This window comes from Oncorhynchus clarkii, chromosome 8 (assembly GCF_045791955.1).
Source record: "Oncorhynchus clarkii lewisi isolate Uvic-CL-2024 chromosome 8, UVic_Ocla_1.0, whole genome shotgun sequence".
Classification (NCBI taxonomy): domain Eukaryota; kingdom Metazoa; phylum Chordata; class Actinopteri; order Salmoniformes; family Salmonidae; genus Oncorhynchus; species Oncorhynchus clarkii.
This window is the reverse complement of record NC_092154.1, coordinates 27,361,060-27,383,611: the sequence shown is the minus strand read 5'-3', so window position 1 is coordinate 27,383,611 and position 22,552 is coordinate 27,361,060. Positions and strand designations below refer to the sequence as shown.

The 22,552-nt window shown below is 42.0% G+C and overlaps 1 protein-coding gene across 2 annotated transcripts; it reads right to left on the bottom strand.

Moving 5' to 3' along the window:
- Positions 1-6,392: 6,392 nt before the first annotated feature.
- LOC139415214 (terminal nucleotidyltransferase 5A-like) lies at positions 6,393-11,355 on the bottom strand. Of its 2 annotated transcripts, XM_071163119.1 has the most exons (3): positions 10,727-11,355; positions 10,146-10,584; positions 6,393-8,966 (listed from the first exon to the last, which is right to left on the bottom strand). In XM_071163119.1, exons 2-3 carry the CDS (start codon positions 10,581-10,583, stop codon positions 8,010-8,012), a joined length of 1,395 nt encoding a protein of 464 aa, XP_071019220.1. In that variant the 5' UTR covers position 10,584; positions 10,727-11,355; the 3' UTR covers positions 6,393-8,009. The 2 variants fall into 2 exon arrangements, with proteins under 2 accessions (XP_071019220.1, XP_071019219.1); XM_071163118.1 differs by having other exon boundaries at positions 10,146-11,355.
- Positions 11,356-22,552: the final 11,197 nt, after the last annotated feature.

Here is a 22,552-nt window from a genome sequence, read left to right as displayed (position 1 = left end):
TGGAGCTCTGTCAGAGTGACCATCGGGTTCTTAGTCACCTCCCTGACCAAGACCCTTCTCCCCCAATTGCTCAGTTCGGCCAGCTCTAGGAAGAGTCTCGATGGTTCCAAACTTCTTCCATTTCAGAATTATGGAGGCCACTGTGTTCTTGGGGACCTTCAATGCTGCAGAAATGTTTCAGTACCCTTCCTCAGATCTGTGCCAAGACACAATCTTGTCTCGGAGCCCTACGGACAATTCCTTCAACCTCATGGCTTGGTTTTTGCTAGGAAATGCACTGTCAACTGTGGGACCTTATATAGACAGGTGTGTGCCTTTCCAAATCATGTCCAATAACTTGAATTTACCACAGGTGGACTCCAATCAAGTTGTAGAAACATATCAAGGATGATCAATAGAAACAGGATGCACCTGAGCTCAATTTTAAGTCTTATTGCAAAGGGTCTGAATACTTATGTAAATAAGATATATCTGTTTTTAGACATTTGCAAAAATGTACTAGACTACATCTAGGCTACATATTGAACTTCAATCGTGTCAGGCCAGTGGCACAATATATTAATTCACGGTTAGGTCAGAATGGCCATCGTAATCATTGGCATGTACAGAGAATTAAGACAAACCCACAAGTCCAAATCTCCATCCATGGCTTACGAAAGGGCTGATTTAGCAAGCTAGCTACTGCAGGACATCAACACAAGCTGACCAGAAACTAAAAGGAGGTTTTGGTTAGGATGTTTTGATTGGTGTGAAGCCAAATCCAAACTGGCCTCCCATGGGGGTCGTTTTGCTACACCAGGACAATCCACTGTTTTTTTAATCAAGGGAGGCCACAAAGGATGTGAACTTAACCTCTCATACTAGTCAGGTATAGTTCACTTTTATTTTATATCACTCTTTATATTGAGGTTACCCTCATGTATCTAAAATTACATGATCGTTGACGTTTACTGATCATTAAAAGCAGGCATTTACTTCCTGTATAACTCTGATGATAGAGCTAAATGTGCACAATAGTTTTGCATGAAATAAGCAGACAATTGTAGTTCTGACTATGCTCTTCAAGAGCAGATAATATTACAACCAAATAGTTAACATTTATTTAGCAATCCCTTGAAAACGGCACGCAGATGTCAATTATTTTAGTGGAGCTGGGAGTCTCCTTCCCCCCCAGCATGGAAATCGAATGCTCTGCACCTTATTGTGCCGTTTTATTGATAACGACCTAGACTGTCATTATCTTCACTGTGACATCACAATGTGGCAAACTTATCACCTCATTATTGCGCCATCACCAAATGGACAGCTACCTGATTAATAACACTATCACAGTACTACAGTGCCTTGCGAAAGTATTCGGCCCCCTTGAACTTTGCGACCTTTTGCCACATTTCAGGATTCAAACATAAAGATATAAAACTGTATTTTTTTGTGAAGAATCAACAACAAGTGGGACACAATCATGAAGTGGAACGACATTTATTGGATATTTCAAACTTTTTTAACAAATCAAAAACTGAAAAATTGGGCGTGCAAAATTATTCAGCCCCTTTACTTTCAGTGCAGCAAACTCTCTCCAGAAGTTCAGTGAGGATCTCTGAATGATCCAATGTTGACCTAAATGACTAATGATGATAAATACAATCCACCTGTGTGTAATCAAGTCTCCGTATAAATGCACCTGCACTGTGATAGTCTCAGAGGTCCGTTAAAAGCGCAGAGAGCATCATGAAGAACAAGGAACACACCAGGCAGGTCCGAGATACTGTTGTGAAGAAGTTTAAAGCCGGATTTGGATACAAAAAGATTTCCCAAGCTTTAAACATCCCAAAGAGCACTGTGCAAGCGATAATATTGAAATGGAAGGAGTATCAGACCACTGCAAATCTACCAAGACCTGGCCGTCCCTCTAAACTTTCAGCTCATACAAGGAGAAGACTGATCAGAGATGCAGCCAAGAGGCACATGATCACTCTGGATGAACTGCAGAGATCTACAGCTGAGGTGGGAGACTCTGTCCATAGGACAACAATCAGTCGTATATTGCACAAATCTGGCCTTTATGGAAGAGTGGCAAGAAGAAAGCCATTTCTTAAAGATATCTATAAAAAGTGTTGTTTAAAGTTTGCCACAAGCCACCTGGGAGACACACCAAACATGTGGAAGAAGGTGCTCTGGTCAGATGAAACCAAAATTGACCTTTTTGGCAACAATGCAAAACGTTATGTTTGGCGTAAAAGCAACACAGCTGAACACACCATCCCCACTGTCAAACATGGTGGTGGCAGCATCATGGTTTGGGCCTGCTTTTCTTCAGCAGGGACAGGGAAGATGGTTAAAATTGATGGGAAGATGGATGGAGCCAAATACAGGACCATTCTGGAAGAAAACCTGATGGAGTCTGCAAAAGACCTGAGACTGGGACGGAGATTTGTCTTCCAACAAGACAATGATCCAAAACATAAAGCAAAATCTACAATGGAATGGTTCAAAAATAAACATATCCAGGTGTTAGAATGGCCAAGTCAAAGTCCAGACCTGAATCCAATCGAGAATCTGTGGAAAGAACTGAAAACTGCTGTTCACAAATGCTCTCCATCCAACCTCACTGAGCTCGAGCTGTTTTGCAAGGAGGAATGGGAAAAAATGTCAGTCTCTCGATGTGCAAAAAAGATAGAGACATACCCCAAGCGACTTACAGCTGTAATCACAGCAAAAGGTGGCGCTACAAAGTATTAACTTAAGGGGGCTGAATAATTTTGCACGGCCAATTTTTCAGTTTTTGATTTGTTAAAAAAGTTTGAAATATCCAATAAATGTCGTTCCACTTCATGAGTGTGTCCCACTTGTTGTTGATTCTTCACAAAAAAATACAGTTTTATATCTTTATGTTTGAAGCCTGAAATGTGGCAAAAGGTCGCAAAGTTCAAGGGGGCGAATACTTTCGCAAGGCACTGTATGTAGGCCACCTACAGTATTACTCTATCTAGGTCAGTCCTGTGTTGTGCAACATAAGAAACATTTCTGGCATTTTTTTTTTCAAGTGTTTCACCTGAGAAGGAAGTGAACTGGTTCAGTCAGCAGGGGAGACAGGGTGACCTAACAGAGTGATGATCAATACAGTGGTAGTAAATACCCCTGCAGCAACCACAGTAGACTGTGATCAAAAGCTTATAAAGGAGCAAATCAGCTTTCCCAGACGACAGGGTAATGCCCTTATCATGGCCAGCACTATATTTAGCAGCCACTCTCCCTCTTAGCAGGGGATAACATTGCCCTGGTTCCCTACCGTTGGTGATCATACACACTAATACCCTCAAAGGGACAAGACATAGTGAGAGAGGGAAGCGAGAGTCACCTCATGCAACAGGTGTGAGGAAAAACTACCTTTGTCCTTTCCTCCTCTGAGAAATGACAGAAAGACAAGGGGAAAGTGAGACAGAAGAGAGCAAGTTTTTCACCAGGGAGAGTGACTTCTGGAGGCCTGTCCTGGTTACATTAGTATGACGCAGGCCTGGAGAAAATCCATTCAGTCCTCTTCTCTACGTTGCTCTGCTGGGAGTGCCACACTCAAGTTCATTACATTTACATCATTTAACAGACTTATCCAGAGTGCCTTGCACAGACAGATTTTTCACCTAGCCGGCTTGGGATTCGAACCAGCGACCTTTCGGTTACTGGTAGATACACACCTGGCTTTTGTTTGACATATACTCCCAGTGATGGTGGGTGACGTCTGACAATGACGTCTGTGAAAGGGAAATCCTACACGGTCTGCTTGATGTGATACGAGCATATTGGGAAGTCTCCCTATTGGAACATTTGCCAAAGCTGAGCTACAGGGATTAGTGTCACTACTAATTTTTTTGCACGTTTCGTCATAATATTGTTTTGAACTTTCTCTTGAGGACTGATGCCCGACTGAAGGTTCCACTCAATACATTCTCAATGGGTGCTGATGAAGATTTCATCTTAAGTGTAACATAGTGGGGCTTGGAAACACGATACAATGTCAAAAGGAGGAAAATAATTAATAGGAAAACCTTTTGTCATCATTGGGATGTCACCAGATTTACTTTAGATGCAGGTTAACTTTAGCTAGCTAGCTAATTTGAGGGGACAGCACCGAATTTTAGCAAGCTAACGTTAAGATTGCGAGCCATTTTTGACAAACTTTTCTCAGTAACTGCAACATTGCCATCTCTCTAAAGTACATTTGACGACATCATAATGATGGCAAAGTTGTTTCCTACAAATTATTTGCATACTTTAACAATGTCATCGTATTTCCAGGCCACTATGTTGCACTTAAGACTAAATCTTCATCAGCGCCCATTGAGAATGTATTGAGTAGAACCTTCAGTCCTCAAGAGAACATTCAAAAAATATTATGATGAAACGTGCAACCCATGAATAGTGACATTGCTCGCCGTAGATTAAGTCATTAGCCCCCTTTCAGAATGACTGGGCATTAGTGGACTTTTGGGCACCACTATGGCGGGCCACTTTTTAGAATGTTCAAAAACAATGGCATGACGCGACTGAGTGACGGAAGTGCACCGTTGATAAAGAGTAGTAAAAATGACTGTATTTAATTTTAAAAAATACCGAGCTATAATGTGATCTAGAGGTGCTCACTGTCCATTTGAGCTTGCAAACAAAAACACACAGAGGCATATATGTTGAGTTTGACAAATTGGGGTAGCTGGTAGCCTAGTGGTTAGAGCATTGGACCAGTAACCAAAAAGTTGCTAGATTGAATCCCTGAGCTGACAAGATAAAAATAAGTTGTTCTGCCCCTGAACAAGGCAGTTAACCCACTGTTCCTAGGCTATCATCTTAAATAAGAATTTGTTCTTAATTGACTTGCCTAGTTAAATAAAAATCATTGTGGTCTATTTCTATATGTGTATTGCTAATGCAAATCACTATGACCCTGCCTCTTTGTCTAAGCTTTTATTACATTCAATCGCAGGGGGGGGGGTTACCAAACAAACTTCTCCAGACGCTTCAATTGTATGCTAAGCAATTACTCAGAGAAAGATATTTTGTTTAACAAGCAATACTGTTTCTCAAAAAGGTAGGGGTCAAAATTATTGACACACCTGTTTTCAATACCTCACCGTGGGAGGATAACGGCACTGAGCCTTTTTCTAAAATGTTTTGAGTTGGAGAAAACATTGGGAGGGATCTTAGACCATTCCTCCATACAGAATCCTTCCAGGTCCTTGATATCCTTTGTCTGCGCTTATGGCTCTTCAATTCAAATCACAGGTTTTCAAGTGGTTTCAAGTCCGGAGACAGAGATGGCCATTGCTAAATTGTGATTTAGTGGCCCATTAACCATTTTTTTGTGGATTTTGATGTGTGCTTGTGTTTATTGTCTTGCTGGAAGATCCACTTGCAGCCAAGTTTTAGGCAACCCATTTTTTTGGGCTAAAATGTCCTGGCACTGGGTAAAGTTAATGATGCCTTTGGCCATAAGTGCCCCAGGACCAGTGGAATCAAAATAGTGCCATAACGTCAAAGATTCACCACCATTTTTTACAGTAGGTATGAAGTTATTTTCTGCATTCACCATTTCGACACCAATCACACCACTGGTGTGCGTGGCCAAACAGCTCTATTTTCATGTCTTCTGACCAAAGCACTGGTTCCAATCCAAGTGTCAATGCCGTTTAGCAAACTCAAGGCGTATACATTTGTTGGATGAAATGAAAATAGAGCCCTGGCCATGCACACTAGTGGTGGGTCTGGCATCGAAATGAGAATTAATGAGCAGAAAATAACCATATACAGAAAGAGCATGGGTGATAAGGGACGTACAGTTGAGTATTTAAATACTGTATATAATTTGGTAAATCCACTTCAATCAGTGTAGATCAAGGGGAGGAGACAGGTTAAAGAAAGCCTTTCGTAAATTGAGACTTCAATTGTGTATGTGGCATTCATAGGGTGAATGGGCAAGACAAATAGATTTTAGTGCCTTTGAACGGGGTATAGTAGTAGGTGCCAGGCGCACCGGTTTGTGTCAAGAGCTGCAACGCTGCTGGGTTTTTCCACACTCAACAGTTTCCCTAGTATATCAAGAACGGTCCACCACCCAAAGGACATCCAGCCAACCTGACACAACTGTAGGAAGCATTGGAGTCGACATGGGCCAAAACCTCTTGGTTGGAGGATTCGAGATTTCCAGCTTATTCCTTCCTGATTCCGGGAATTCTCCAATCAGGATTTGGGGAAAACCAGAGAATTTATTGAAATAACACTCTCCCACACATGCAAACACACACTTGCATTAACACTCTCTGTACAGCCTCTTGGAACGAGGCAATCAAGAAACTATGGCATGAGCCGAACAACATGTACAAAAATAGAGATTGATACAAAAATAAGATATCCAAGAACAGGTTTAATAGAATGATGTGAGGTGTCTGCATTGATAGGGTTAGTTTAACCCAATATTTTCACCTGCTCAAAGTTTTCACCCAACATCTTTATATCATTTTAAAAAATACCTTTATTGAGATGTTAACTTTGTTATCCTTCTCTTAATCTTTACTTTGTTCTTTATTTTATGTTTAATTACTTAAAAATTACAGTTGCAAACTTTGCACAGGTGAAAATGCTTACGCTCCCCCTTTCTCACGTCACATGGAAACCTCTCCCAAATAAAACATTAGAAATGTCACAAAGAAGAAAATGGCAAAGGACAATTTCCACCTTGTGAAAAAACACATTTCCCATACACACTCTAAAAGATATTTCCCGAAATACACTTTCAGGACCCTCTCTCTACTGGTAAAAACACCTACAGTACGCTCTGTTGACATACTCTCCTTGTAAACTCCTTCTCGCTCTTACTTTCTTTTGCACTCTAACCCATCTCCCTCTCGTCATCCAATTATACTTTCTTGAGTTGGGAGATATGAAACACACCAAGTCAAAGGTCCCAACCGTGTCCCTCTACTTCAATAACAATTCCACATTGTGTCCCTTTCTGGTCCAAAATACATTCATTTACACAGGTAACACACTATCACCCTTAAAAGGCCCATGGTCCTTTGTCTAAAATGAACAGGCCTGGGTTTATTGACAAAATATAACAACCTATTTCTTCCTTTTTGACATGTAGGCACTTAAAGCAAAATATTCACATACATATTGCATATTTTCCCCCTTGATCAGCCAAATGGTGGGTATCAACAAGATAGATCTTTGGTTTGTAAACTATGTCCAGTTCTTCTTTTGCATTGTCTGCGGTCAGACTCTCACACTTCTTGTTTTCACTGGTCAGAGAAATGTCAACGCTCTGTCTTATTAGCCAACCAATCAGGACATGTACACAACTTCCTGTATTCTCTGTGATCACTTTCTTTCACCGTACACTCAGTGTGTGCCTATGTAAATGTATGCAATGTCTGGGGTGTGAGATGTTTAATAGTGTGTCTGTGTTTGTATACATGTATGAGTGTTAGGCAGTATACTGTGTATGTACATTCAAGCGTGAGTCTCAAATACAAGTCACTGCTTGCAAAAACATAACCACTATCACGGTGGTTATGTACATTATTTCACTGCATCAACACTGGTAGTATTTAGCCCTAAGCCAAATGTTCCTATACTTGTCACTCTGTGGGGGTGCTTGGTTGTTCAGCAAGGTGCCTGGCTTCTAGACCTGGCTAATAGCCATGGACAAACTGGCCTCCTGGCTTCAACCTCAGCATCATCTTAGATCAGCATTCTTCTGGCTCGCCTCTTTTTACCCTCCTCTCCTCCACCGCTGGCTTTCTGCCCTGTATGAAAGACTTCTCTCCAGGGTCTGACCACATCCAAGTGGCCTCTTCTCTCCCAACCATCCTGCTCGAAACCAAAGCAAAACTACACCTATCTTTATCTCTCTATCAGAATACAGAGAGGAACCATGATCATGCTGTGATCTATCTATTCGTTAGGATGAGAATCCTGTCGTTCCATGAGTGACTGTGTGTATGTGTGTCCACACACACTCAGTTGCAGGGCATCCATGCAGTGTACATGGGGTGGTGCGGAGGTGGATGGTGTGGAAGGGGATACTGTGACGGAGGGTGTTGTTGAGGTGGGTACTGCTGAGGTGGGTACTGCTGAGATGGGTACTGCTGAGATGGGTACTGCTGAGATGGGTACTGCTGAGATGGGTACTGCTGAGGGGGGTAATGCTGAGGGGGGTAATGCTGGGGGGGGTAATGCGGGTAAACGTGCTGCACCTGGGCCACGTAGTAGTTGCTGAAGTTGCCGTCTGCGACGTAAGGGGCCGGCTGGTAGTAGCAGGTGACATTGGCTGTGTTGGGGATAACGTTCTGCTCGGCAAGGACCCGAAGGGCCAGGGAGGAGATGAGGCCCAGTGTCTGTCTCCTCTCGTGGCCCATCAGGCACACTGTGCTCTCCCGCACTACTCCATGCAGAGTGGCCAGATAGTCGTATTTCCTGTCCTCGAGACCCACAAAGTGGTTCTGGAGGTAGGATTCCAGCTTCCTCCTCTGCTCGCCCACCTCTGGGAAGTCTATGAAGAACCTGGAGCACATGTAGCGTTGCAGAAGTTTCATTTCGGGTCCGGAAGCCGCACAGAAACCCCGGACCAGCAGATGGCAGTATTTCAGTAGACCACCACCGCGAATCTCCTCAGGGCTCCGCGTGCAGATGAGGCGTTTGCGTAGATGGTCGAGGGCGGCGGAGAAATCACCATAGACGCTCTCTCCCAGGATGGTGGGGTGGAAGGTGGCTGCCATGGGGTGCTCGGAGCACTCGTAGAAGAGGAGAAGGGAATCCAGGCGAATCTGGAAGGAGTCCACACTGAACTCAAACTGGCGACGCAGAGAGTCCACAAACTTTAACTCCACATTCTTGCCTCTGTTGTTGGAGAGGGAGATGAGGCTCCAGCGGTCTGAGTCATTACACACCTTCACCATCTTCTGCACATAGGCCTCCTGAAAACACAATAACAAAGTTATAAGAACACATATCTATGGTAAATTGTAATAATAAATGAAAGATTAGATCCATTAATTATATTTTTTATTTTATGAATTGGTTGGTTTGAGACCTGAAAGCTGATTGGCTGAAAACCATTGTAAATCAGACTTGGGTATGACAAAACATTTATTTTTACTCTTCTAATTATATTGGTAAACAGTTTATAATAGCAATAAGGCACCTTGGGGATTGGTGGAAAAAGTCCAATATACCGCTGCTAAGGGCTGTATCCAGGCACTTAGCAGTGGTATATTGGCCAGACACCACAACCCCTCGGGCCTTATTGCTTAAGTATAGTATTAACAGCATATCTATTAGTGATGGGGGGGGGGGGGAATCATTGATATAGTTACATATCGGGATATTATTTTTGACGATATATCGTAGGGGGAGTGTGAGTGCTTCTCAAATGTATTGTTTTATGCATTCTCTACACTCTCGTCCCCACGAGAACGTACTCAAGGGAATGTCCTCGGAATATGAGAGTGTGGAGCACGGTAGTATGCATATTGAGAAACACCCTATATGTTTTGCATTGAACAGCGGTAATCTTCTCCCTTATTTGGTCTGCTGGACAGCTCTAGTGTCGGGTCATGCGTAAGTAGGTATCTGGGTAAATGAGCGGATCTCGTTCCAATTGGATTAGTTTGAATCCTCTTTGTAGTGGAAACCACAGTTTCTACTATCTGCAGCCTTATCACCATGCAGCTTAGAATCCAGGGCAGAAATCTGAATGCATCACAGGCATACTGCAAAAAATGTATGTTAATACAATGTGGATTGGCATAACTGTAATTTATAGGCTGCTGTAGCATGCATAACTTATTGCATGCAGTAAGCTCATTGAGGGGAAATTAAGATGTAAAACGAATGTACTGCATTCTCATACTGGAGTATAACTTTCACTGGTTGCATTGTAACGCCAGCCATGATACGTTCTGCCCCGTAACAAGGCAGTTAACCCACTGTTCCTAGGCCATAGTTTTAAAAAAAGTAAAATAAAATACAAAAAATACGCAGCATTCAATGTTCATACAAACATTTGCGCATCTAAACTGTTACGTAATACACTGTAATAACCAGCAGTATGAATCTGAAATGATCATGCCAAATTATAATACAAGTTAAATTACCTTTAAGGTCACTGGTGTGATCTTCTCCTTGTTCACTCCTTCGGGTAAGAAGTCTAGTAGAGCATCAAGAACTATATCCTTCACCGTCTGAAACTCTAGTTCGCCTTTCATGTCGGCACAGAATATCAAGTCCAGATCCTTCCATCCCAAACCGCTGTCCTCGTGGAGAACATGGCTGGCCGCGGAACCGTTCAGACGGACCTCCCGGACATGTATGCGTTTCTCCTCCATTCGACACCGGACCACTTTGACTATGTCCCGCGGTTTAATCTCCAGGGTTGGGAAGTTCCAGCGGCCGTGGATGGGGATGGACCCAGCCAGGATGGCGTCCAGGCGCTGCACTTGTTCCCAGTTCAGCACGCTGAGGTCGCTGCTCTCCCCGTCGACCAAACAGCCCTCCACTGGAGTCGATCGTCTCGAGTCGACTTTCTCGCCCATACTGATAAAAGGTAGATATGAAAATGTAAACGACAAAATTGTTCACTCCCTCCGTCTCTTGCTTTGCTGTGAAATAAGGCAGCCGTGTTGCCGCAGGAGTAGCTTGCCAGAGTGCTTTGGCCACATCAACTGGCTGTATTTACCTCTATCGCCGTCCTTTAGATAACGTTGTTCATCATAACAAGCCGTGTCGTCTCCAATTTACGCACAGCAGACGTAGTTCCACTTCTCAGTTGCTTGTAGTGAAGTCGGGGTATATGTTCAGCTCGTTGCGCTGCGTAAAGCTAGCTGTCCAATCTCTTCCCTTTCCCCAAGTTCACCGGGATATTATTCGATTGTTGGGCGGGTCTCAATGGCTTGTACAGCCGTGGGCCTAGCTCACTGTCCCGTATTCGTTAGGTCACTGTGCGCTTTCTCTTCCGTCTGGGTCGCCATCGCCTAAAGTTGCGCCTGTCAATTAGCATTGATACAGAATAGCGTCTTTCACTTTAAGTTGTATCCCCACCCCTAACATAAATCGCCTCTTCTGTTAGAATCAAAAACATTTCAGCACCTCCAAAAGTTTATTTTCCTCCCACTTTTATACGCAGCAGGTTTCGCGTCTTTTCGAATATCTCTGCTGCTCTTTTACGCATCAAATTTAACCTACGAAAGACGTATTCCTATACACCTTCACATACCATGACATAAAATGGTGTATTGCTTCTACTTGCGCGTTACATGTTTCCCGTGTTTCGCTTGATGGCAGTGCGTCGCACCACTGAGAGGTTCTGACGTCGAAAATGTTTTCCCCTGCGAAGGAACAGCGGGGATGGTTAGTTTGAGTGGCAGCTCGTTCCACCAATCGCTGTAATCGGTGCTTCAGGGTACATCGCTCGCAACGCGCAATTATTTTTTAAAACATTTTGTTCACCTTTATTTAACCAGGTAGGCCAGTTGAGAAAAAAAATCTAATTTACAACTGCGACCTGGCCAAGGTAAAGCAAAGCAGTGCGACAAAAACAACACAGAGTTACACATGGGATAAACAAACGTACAGTCAATAACACAATAGAAAAATATATGTACAGTGTGTGCAAATGTAGTAAGGGAATAAAGTTGTCCCATATGCTGATCTGAGGTCAGTTTCACCCACCCCATAGATTAACGTTATATTGGCAGAATGAACGCTGATTTTAGATCGGTCACTAGGCACATTCAACAAGAAGTCTTGCAAACTGACAAAGGCTGTTTTTAAAGATGCAACACCCTTTGCACAGGGATTTTGATAAGCTTTTCAGTTATTTTACACCCTGAAGATTCACTAAAAGCCACATGCATGTGTTGTTTGACAAACTCCAATGTGTACATCATACCCTTCACATGTGTCACAGAGAGTACCTTTAATTGTGTAATATTGTGTCAGATATGTAGATCATGTTGTTTACACAAATATTAATGTTAACTATCAGTCATATTAATCTCTTGATATAAACTGGGCTATGCACGATCCTTCCCTATATCGCCCTCTAGGGGTGGCAAAATCTCCCTCGAAGTGTAAGCGTCACATGTCAAATCTTTAAAAAGTCAGTATTCCCAATTCCTAATTTTACAGTACTTTTCACTCAGAATCCATCAGAGCTTCATTGACATATCTGCGTCACTGTTGACTAGCCCATAAACCATCTTACTGCAGATTACCCTGCATGTACAGTAACACAGTTGCGCACACACACACATATACATGCATACACACAGTCCCACACACGCATGTACATGTATGTACTGTATGTACACACACACACACACTGTTCCTAGTAGGCCTGTGTTTTTCCCATGACTGATAAACCTAAGTTGCTCTTTTACACTGTTACATGTATAACTTCCTGGCAGAAACCAGGAAGGAAAGACCACCCTGGCGAATGACCTGGCCCTGTGCATGCTCCACATTGTAAAACCACTCTTTTAGTGACACAGAGGGCATGGCCATTTTGGGTCTATAAACAGAGACCTGGAAGAGAAACCTTTGCACAGTCACGCTATGAAACCATACAATCTTCCCCAGGGTTAACCTGTTGGAAAAGACAGAGGTGTGTGAGGGAAGAGGTGGCGAAAGACAACACTCTGACATGTCACACCTCTGAAAAGGGAGTCCCTATCCAGGAACAGAATGGAAAATAGTTCCATTCACTACATTTAGATATCATAATTACACAGTGGTTTTTAGATTAATCGTTTCACAATAGTATCTGGAATATAGTCCATGCAGAAAGAATGACTGCAATTTCAACCCACCATTTCTGTGTGGCTACTTTCCCAGACTTGCAAACTTGCCAATGAAATGACTCAAGAAATTCAGCACAGTATAGCCTACCTTCACCTCCACCCAAACAGTTTAACCCCAGAATCATAATGGATTAAGGAAGATGGTGGTCAACATCTGGGGGAAGGGGTAAGACATAGGATTTACATAATGTTACACAACCCTGGACCATCTACTCTAGTCTCGGGGACGTTCTGTGTGTCTAAGTTGTAGAGGTAGTAGGGTTAGAGGTCAGAATGCCGCTACGTGCTTCCGGTTGAGATTATACATAGTCACGTTCACACAGGAGGGGAAAGAGAGGGCAGTTGAGTGAACTGATTGGTTTATAGAGGCTGATTTTACCAAGAATAACAAAAGGATCTTTGAAGACTTATTGTAAGAGATAATTATGAATCCTCTAGTTACCTAGCCTTTTTCACCATGTGTTAGCTTCTGTTTGTCCCACAAGGAAGCTTGCAATAGAATAGAATAAAATGCAGTGCAATAAATTAATTACACATTATACAATACAGTAAAACTGTATTTCTTCAAGGCTGCAGTACATGCACATTAGGCTACATAGTAAGTACACACACAGCTATAGTGCAGAAATATGATGTACCTGTATAAAAAGGATATAAGCTATAGCGTATAGGTGAGAAATAGAGGATCCATTTAACAGTCTCCAATCAGCTATTGACTCAATGTCAGGCTTAGGAGACCCTCCCCATGATACAGCCATTTAGATGAACAGGTGAAGACTGCAGATCCTCCCCTCCCCTCCGGAAATTCATTATAAGATTACCATGAGCCTGTGAGAGCCGAATGTACATCCCCACCCTTTCTCCCTCCCACTGTCCCTCAGAGCATGCCCAGAAAAGATGCATTGACCTACTGTGCTTAATTGATACTCATAGATAGAAAGTACATAGAACTCACTGGACATTACAGTTTGGAGAGGTAACTTCAGTTGTCTTGCAATTACACACGTCTGTGAAATATAGATTCTAACAAAGATATATAGCTGGTAAAAAGCACATGGTTTGTGGAATAGAAGTGCTAGCACAGGTGGAGTAGTGTCCTTTCTAGACAATGTACTTTGGAATTGTTGGCCCATGATACAGTAGGTGTAAAATTACAGACATATTTTAATTCTACAGGTTGCATTTCTATATGGCCACTCTCACCCCTCCCTGTGGCACTGACCTTAATGAGCTACCGCTCCAGAACTGACCTTCTGGAGCACACTTAGTAAGCCTTAGCTAAACGGCTCCATTGCTAATAAGATTCGCTGACTCGGTCTGCCAGCTAAACCAAGATGGACAGCTCCCATCCCTAAAGGGTACTATGTAACAGTGTGACTGTGTGTCTTGATAAATTAGTAACTTGTTAATTAGGCTATTTAAGGCATTGCTGTTCACAAGGCAACATCACTTTAAATGATTTCCTTTCGATTAAGACATTAATAAGCGAGTTAAGAAGGACATAGTCAACAAAACTATTTGTTCAGCACTTTTGAAATGTACAGCGACATAATTCATAACATGGCCCGTTCTTAAAGTAGTCTCCCTGTACACCAATTCAGAACCGTACGATAAATAAAGGGGACATATAGGCAGAAAATTAAAGCTCTTACAATATTCGATGATGACATTTCTCTAAAACAGGCCCATGTGCACCACCAAGTCAGAACAGTTGGCTAAGTTATGTGGGGGAAAGGGACCAAATGATTAGGGTGAGGCACATGTGCTACTAACAGCTTACTACACAACATACACTTAGTATTACTTTCTTAGCTACAGTATATAAACTCAGCAAAAAAAGAAACGTCCTCTCACTGTCAACTGTGTTTATTTTCAGCAAACTTAACATGTGTAAATATTTGTATGAACATAACAAGATTCAACAACTGAGACATAAACTGAACAATTTCCACACACATGTGACGAACAGAAATGGAATAATGTGTCCCTGAACAAAGGGGGGGTCAAAATCAAAAGTAACAGTGGTGTGGCCACTAGCTGCATTAAGTACTGCAATGTATCTCCTCCTCATGGACTGCACCAGATTTGCCAGTTATTGCTGTGAGATGTTACACCACTCTTCCACCAAGGCACCTGCAAGTTCCCAGACATTCCTGGGGGGGAATGGCCCTAGCCCTCACCCTCCGATCCAACAGGTCCCAGACGTGCTCAATAAGATTGAGATCCGAGCTCTTCGCTGGCCATGGCAGAACACTGACATTCCTGTCTTGCAGGAAATCAAGCACAGAACGAGCATTATGGCTGGTGGCATTGTCATGCTGGAGAGTCATGTCAGGATGAGCTTGCAGGAAGGGTACCACATGAGGGAGGAGGATGTCTTCCCTGTAACGCACAGCGTTGAGATGGCCTGCAATGACAACAAGCTCAGTACGATGATGCTGTGACACACCGCCCCAGACCATGACGGACCTCCAAATTGATCCCGCTCCAGAGTAAGGCCTCGGTTCAATCCTTCATCGATAAACGCGAATCCGACCATCACCCCTGGTGAGACAAAACCACGACTCGTCAGTGAAGAGCACTTTTTGCTAGTCCTGTCTGGTCAAGCGACGGTGGGTTTGTGCCCATTGGCGACGTTGTTGCCGGTGATGTCTGGTGAGGACCTGCCTTACTACAACAGGCCTACAAGCCCTCAGTCCAGCCTCTCTCAGCCTATTGTGGACAGTCTGAGTACTGATGGGGGGGATTGTGTGACTCGGGCAGTTGTTGTTGACATCCTGTACCGGTCCCTCAGTTGTTATGTTCAGATGTACCGATCCTGTGCAGGTGTTGTTACTGCAAGGACAATCAGCTGTCCGTCCTGTCTCCCTGTAGCAATGTCTTAGGCGTCTCACATTACGGACATTGCAATTTATTGCCCTGGCCACATCTGCAGTCCTCAGGCCTCCTCGCAGCATGCCTAGGCACGTTCACACAGATGAGCAGGGACTCTGGGCAACTTTCTTTTGGTGTTTTTCAGAGTCAGTAAAAAGGCCTCTTTAGTGTCCTAAGTTTTCATAACTGTGACCTTAATTGCCTACCGTCTGGAAGCTGTATGTCTTAATGACCGTTCCACAGGTGCATGTTCATTAATTGTTGATGGTTAATTGAATAAGCCCTGTTTAAATCCTTTACAATGAAGATCTGTGAAGTTACTTAGACTTTTCTTTTTTTACTGAGTTTATATCTCCCTGGCATATTACATCATTTTTGGACTCACCTTGTGCTGTGCTCACTTGTTGAATTTGGGATTTCCAACTTGTTGTGTAATGTCCAATGGCCGATGAACACCGATACATTTTATCTATAATTTGTCTTTATTATTTATCTTCCTATGACAAGGATTAAAAAGGATTTCCCAGTTGATTGTCGACTTGATTCATAATGACTGCTAGCTAAGATTTTGAATGTATGATGTTGACATAATCAGTCCAATCAAAGCTACTGTAGATATGTGATTTGATGTCATTTTATCTGTGGCCAATGACCTTGAGCCTTCTTGGATGGGCATTTCTAATTTAACAGTGGCAGCACCCAAGGTGCTTGCATTTTCTAGCTCTACCCTTAGACTTAGCGGTGGCGTTGTATCCCCATGAGTGACAGAACACTGAGCCAATCACGGTGCAACGCTCCCTATTTTCTGCTGGCTTACCCCTTACTCAAGAAAACAAAAAAGAGACCATGTTTGTATGCAGCTTTATTAACTCAATGATATCTATACATTTGTTTCACATTGTTTGCATACTGATATGTGACACGTATTAATGCTAAAATAACATGCTAAAAATGTGGGTCTCAAAACAGGTTGGGCCCCACCTGCCCTGAATGACGGGTCACCACTGGGCATTAACAAATTAAGCATTTGTTAATGCTTAATTTGTCTAAATGGGTAATAGAAACACTTCAACCACTACCTTTGATTTGACATTGTAGTTTTATGTGAACATTTTTGGTGTGACGTCATTATGTCCAGGTGTTTTTATCAACACAAGATGGTTAAATGGAAACGGAGCCCAGCAGACAATTGTCACATCTATTTTCTATGCAAACATTCTAAATGTCGACAGAAAACAATCACTGATCAAGTTAATGGAAACATAGCTATTGCATTGCATGTCGGATTGAAACCCATGTCCATTCTACTTATGTCCAATCTATTTCCATGGCTGATTGTCTTTAATCAGGCTGTTTCCCCCTCATGTTGAGTGACCTTTCCGGAAGACTGACATTGATTGCCACGGCGACATAAACAGGAAGTGAGTCAGTTAGCTGAGAGAACTCTGACTCAGTTCCTGTTTGATTCCGTGCAACAAAATGTGATCTCCACATTAATATTATCAATTATTTCACAAAGGCACACACAGCAACACCCCATACTTTCCTGCTGCTTATCCACCCACAATATATCTTCTTATGATACAGCACAGTCTTTCACCCCGTCACACACAAGCTGCTGTGAGATTCTCTACCCTTCTCCCTAAAGTGTACACTTGTGTAGAAAGGTAGGCAACCAGAACTGTCTTGTCTCTCCCTTTCACTCACTGTCTAACAAGTCATACAACTATAAGGTACCGTTCTGCCATCTGCTGGACTAAACAGAACCAGGTCCATCAACGAGAGACTTTCTATCAATGGAGAATGCCTCCAAGAAGTCTCCCTCTTAGCTGACACTAGGTGGCAGTCTTAACAGTTATTCACTGCAACCCAGCTAATGCAGGAGGGGACAGAATGCTTGAGTCCTTTTGTGTCCTCTCCAGTCAAACTGTAAGGTCTCAAATGGTAAGTAGGTTCTCTTCTGATGGTTGTCAAATCAAAGCATTTTAATATAAACAAAAGTTCAAACACAAATGAGAATTAACGTCAACTAGTGTTTGTCATTATGGTGACTGAGACACATATGCAAATAACTTCTCTAGTTGCATAAGAAAGTAATTTATCCCATATCGTAGTAATTGATTGATTTCAGATATGTTTTAGTCTATAAGCAGTAGAAACAACAAACTGCTCTCCACACCTGTTTCAGTAAAAAGCTGAGTGATGGGCTGGAGAAATGTAACCACTAGGTGGCAGTCTTCAAACAGTTACAACGGCCCCAGCTCTCATTCACTGCACCCAGGCAAAGAAAGGATGGGACAGAATGCTCGAGTCCTTTTGTCCTCTCCAGTCAAACAGTAAGGACGTCTCAAATGGTAAGTAGGTTCTCTTCTGCTGGTTGTCAAACACAGCGTTGTGATTTAAACAAAAGTTCAAACACAAATGAGAATCAGATGCACATTACTTTTTATGCAACTAGAGGAGTTATTTCTCCCATATCTGGTAGCAATTGATTGATTTCAGATATATGCTCTCAACACCCCTGTTTCAGTAAAAAGCTGAGTGATGGGGCTGGAGAAATGTAACCACTCTCAAATTCATAGACAGAGCTATGGATACAAGGTGTGACCATCCATGATATTAAAATGATTGTTTTGAGGCTACATAATGTTTGTTTACATTTACATTATTTACAAACACTGAAGTAAAACAAGCGTACATTTTGGGTTCTGGGGGTTTATATCATCAATCTTTCTGTAGCCTGGAGTACTGAATAGAATACAACTTTATTGTCACGTTTGTAAAGCAATTCTGTTGTTATGGTTCTACATTTGGTGTCTACAGGCTACTGGATTTGATACAACCTGTCAACCCCTCATTCACCTCCTACAGGGATTTCTCCCTGGTAACACCAACACTACAAATCAAATCAATTTATATAGCCTTTCTTACATCAGCTGATATCGCAAAGTTCTGTACAGAAACCCAGCCTAAAACCCCAAACAGCAAGCAATGCAGGTGTAGAAGCACTACAGAAACATACTGTGGGGTTAAATCAACATACAGTCTCTGGGGTTTCCCACAGTATATGATCCTTCAGGGGCATCGCTGTTGGACCACTATCCAATCTTAATATCACGCTCATAAGTAAGATAGATACGTGTGTATTACAGACCATTATATAACGCTGTAGTGTGTACTGTGTTATGCCCATGGGCTATTATCTGGTTGAATGACCATACAGGAAGTTTAAAAAAAAATAACTCTGCTAAGGGCCTTATTAAATTCAAATAAATATTTATAAGAGACATTAGGAAATGCAAATGTTGTCTTCTTGCATGGGAAGAATTCGATTTTGACTCATCCGGGAACTTTTGATTGAAAAGGGCCCGAAGGTTTTTATTTTTTTCTCCCCAAATAGCCATGATTTCAATCAAATATCCTTCTGTAAACATACTCTAATCCTCTCTCTGCTTATCCTGAGGTTATTTACGTTCCATTCTGTATCAATCACTGTTCTGATGGTTTTAGGCTGGAGAGAAAATGCAGACAGTGACCAGACTTACTAACTCATGTGGGCATTAAACAGTCAGTGAGTCTGAGCCAGCTGGTTTGGAGTCAGGCTCTATAGTTGGTGAGACCATGAGCGCACGGTCTCTGTCACATGCACTGAAGGGTGAGTCACATGCAGTAATCAATATAGCACTAAAAATAGCATAAGGTAGAAAAAACACAGGAGAAATAAAAATTTAAATAAATAAAAACATGAGTAAGTAAGAAGCTATATACAGTCAGTTACAATACCATATTTACAATGTGCAGGGATACTGGAGTGATAGAAGTACAGTGCCATCAGAAAGTATTCATACCAATTAACATTCCACATTTTTCTGTGTTACAGACTGAATGAAAAAGGAAACCGCACACTGCTCTTGAAAGTATCACCGATATTTAATAAGCTTACGTACCGGCCACACGGCCTTCATCAGAGATTTTGTGATTTAATGTTTTTTTTTTGCACCCTTATGTAGACCTGGCCCCACCCACATCCGTTCTACACATCGAAGGGGGTTGGAGGCAAAGGAAAAACAAATAAGTGCTACCAAGTATAGCAATATGCATTTCATAAATTTTACAAAAAAGTGTATAAATAAGGAGTATTAAACACGTCTGTAAAAACTTACTATGTCCTCATTGAGATTTTCATTAGTCACTGGGTACATCGTACGAAAAACGTCAGAATAATCTACAAGATTTCTCCTGTGTGTCATATGTCATGTTCAAATTCACAACATAACATACATAGGCATTTCATCATTAAGTCCTTTAAGAAATCATGTCTGGAGGGTGAAAATCCAAAAACATTATCTTTTACTCAGAGTATTATTAATATCTCCTCCCCTGTCTGAAATCTTAACTTTCTCTATGCCACAAAATCTAAAGGTAGAAATGTCATGCTTTAAGTCATTAAAATGTACTGCGACTGGATCATCCCTGTGGCAGAAATATTCACACTATATCATAGTTGCAATGTGCGCATCCTCTGCATTTATAGCTACCATTTGGTAGAGGGCGTAAAAGAGCCTGGCTGATTTTCTTTTGTGGCTGGCAGTTGGCATGAACCAATTTATCGCGTAAATTGCGACCTCTCCTATACACAATAAGTGGTGGATTTTTAAATTCAGCCGGCAAAACTGGGTCCGATGATAAAATATGCCAGTGTTTCTTGACCACACCTCCCACTGTTCGCGAATTCAAAGTATATGTGGTTGTGAACATTACGGGGTGTTCCTTAGCTTCAGCGGGTCTTTTTTTGTAACAGTTCATCTCGTGTTTTTCCCAATGCCAAATTAAGAGCTTCATCCACACATAGTGGCGAATAGCCTCTACTTAGAAACCTAATGCGCATCTCCACTGCTTTTTCTAGATAATCCTCTGTGGAGTGGCATATACGGCGCGGTCTGAAAAATTGGTTTCTTGGAAGTCCTCTTTTTAATGGCTCAGGATGGAAGCTGTCCCTCTGTAATATAGTATTTCTGCCCGTTTCTTTTCAATACAGAGTTGTAAACAGTGTTCCATTTGATTTCTCAATCCACATATCGAGGTAATGAACACGTTGAGTGTCACACGTTCAATCGTGAATTTGAGATTGGGGTCAATGTCATTGAGTCGTGCCATAAAATCTGACAGCTCTTTTTCAGTTCCTTCCCATATGCAAAACATGTCAATATATCCATACCACTTCAGGACTTTATTCAAAAATGGATTTTCATTTTCATTATAAACGAAGCGTTCTTCAAAAATACCCACATAAAGGTTAGCATAGCTCGGAGCGAATGTGGAGCTACTCGATGTTCCATTCGTTTGTAGGTAGTATTCATCATCAAACCTAAAATAGTTGTACGTCAAAACATATTCAGCCAGCTCTAGAATTAAGTTTGTTGGTGGATATTCATTAGTATCTCTGTCTCCCAAATAGTGTGCTAGTGCTGCCACTTTGAACATCCCACGGAGCACCATTATTAAAAAATGGAAAGAATATGGCACTACAAAAAACCTGCCAAGAGCGGGCCGCCCACCAAAACTCATGGACCAGGCAAGGAGGACATTAATAAGAGAGGTAACAAAGAGACCAAAAATAACCCTGAACTAGCTGCAAAGCTCCACAGCGGAGATTGGAGGATCTGTCCATAGGACCACTTTAAGCAGTACACTCCACAGAGCTGGGCTTTACGGAAGAGTGGCCAGAAAAAAAACCATTGCTTAAAGAAATAAATAAGCAAACACGTTCGGTGTTTGCCAAAAGGCATGTGAGAGACTCCCCAAACTCTGTTCAGATGGTCAAAAAGCTCAATTTTTGTCTCATCGAGGAAAACACTTTGTCTGATGCAAACCCATCACCCCGAGAACTTCGGCATCTTCAAAGTGGTAAATTCATAAAAAATCCTACAATGTGATTTTCTGGATTTTTTTTTCTAATTTTGTCTGTCATAGTTGAAGTGTACCTATGATGAAAATTATAGGCCTCTCATCTTTTTAAGTGGGAGAACTTGCACAATTGGTGGCTGACTAAATACTTTTTTGCCCCACTGTATATGCATTACAGCTGGATAGGTCAACAGATGTGGTGGGCCTGGCACAGCTCCTGGTATATGTCAGTTACGTTTATGGGGGTCCATTAAGGAAGACATCCTCTTCTGCAAACCAGGACAACAGGAGAGGATATTTTTAAAGTACTTGACAGCTTTGTGACATCAAATGGACTTTGGTGGTCAAGATGTGTTGGTATCTGTACTGATGGTGCAAAAGCAATGACAGGGAAACATAGTAGAGTGGTAACGCAAGCAGTTCTCCCGACGACACTTGGGTACAGGCTCTTACTGCCAAGGGAATTTCTGACTGCTTGAAATACGTTTTGGACACTACTGTGAAAATGGTTAACTTTGTTAAAGCAAGGCCCTTGAACTATTGTGTATTTTCTACACATCTAATGATATGGGCAGAGACCATGTCACACTTCTACAACATACAGAAGTAAGCTGGTTATCAATGGGCAAAGTATTGACACGTTTTTAAAAAATTGAGAGACGAGCTTAAAGTTTTCTTTACTGACCATAATTTTCACTTATCTGACCCGTGCATGATGATGAGTTTCTCACACGACCGGCCTATCTGGGTGATGTTTTTTCTCAGCTGAATGATCTGAATCTAGGATTACAGGGACTCTCCGCAACTATATTCAATGTGTGGGACAGAATTGAGGCTATGAGTAAGAAGTTGGAGCTCTTCTCTGTCTGCATTAACAAGGACAACACACGGGTCTTTCCATCATTGTATGATTTTTGTGTGTA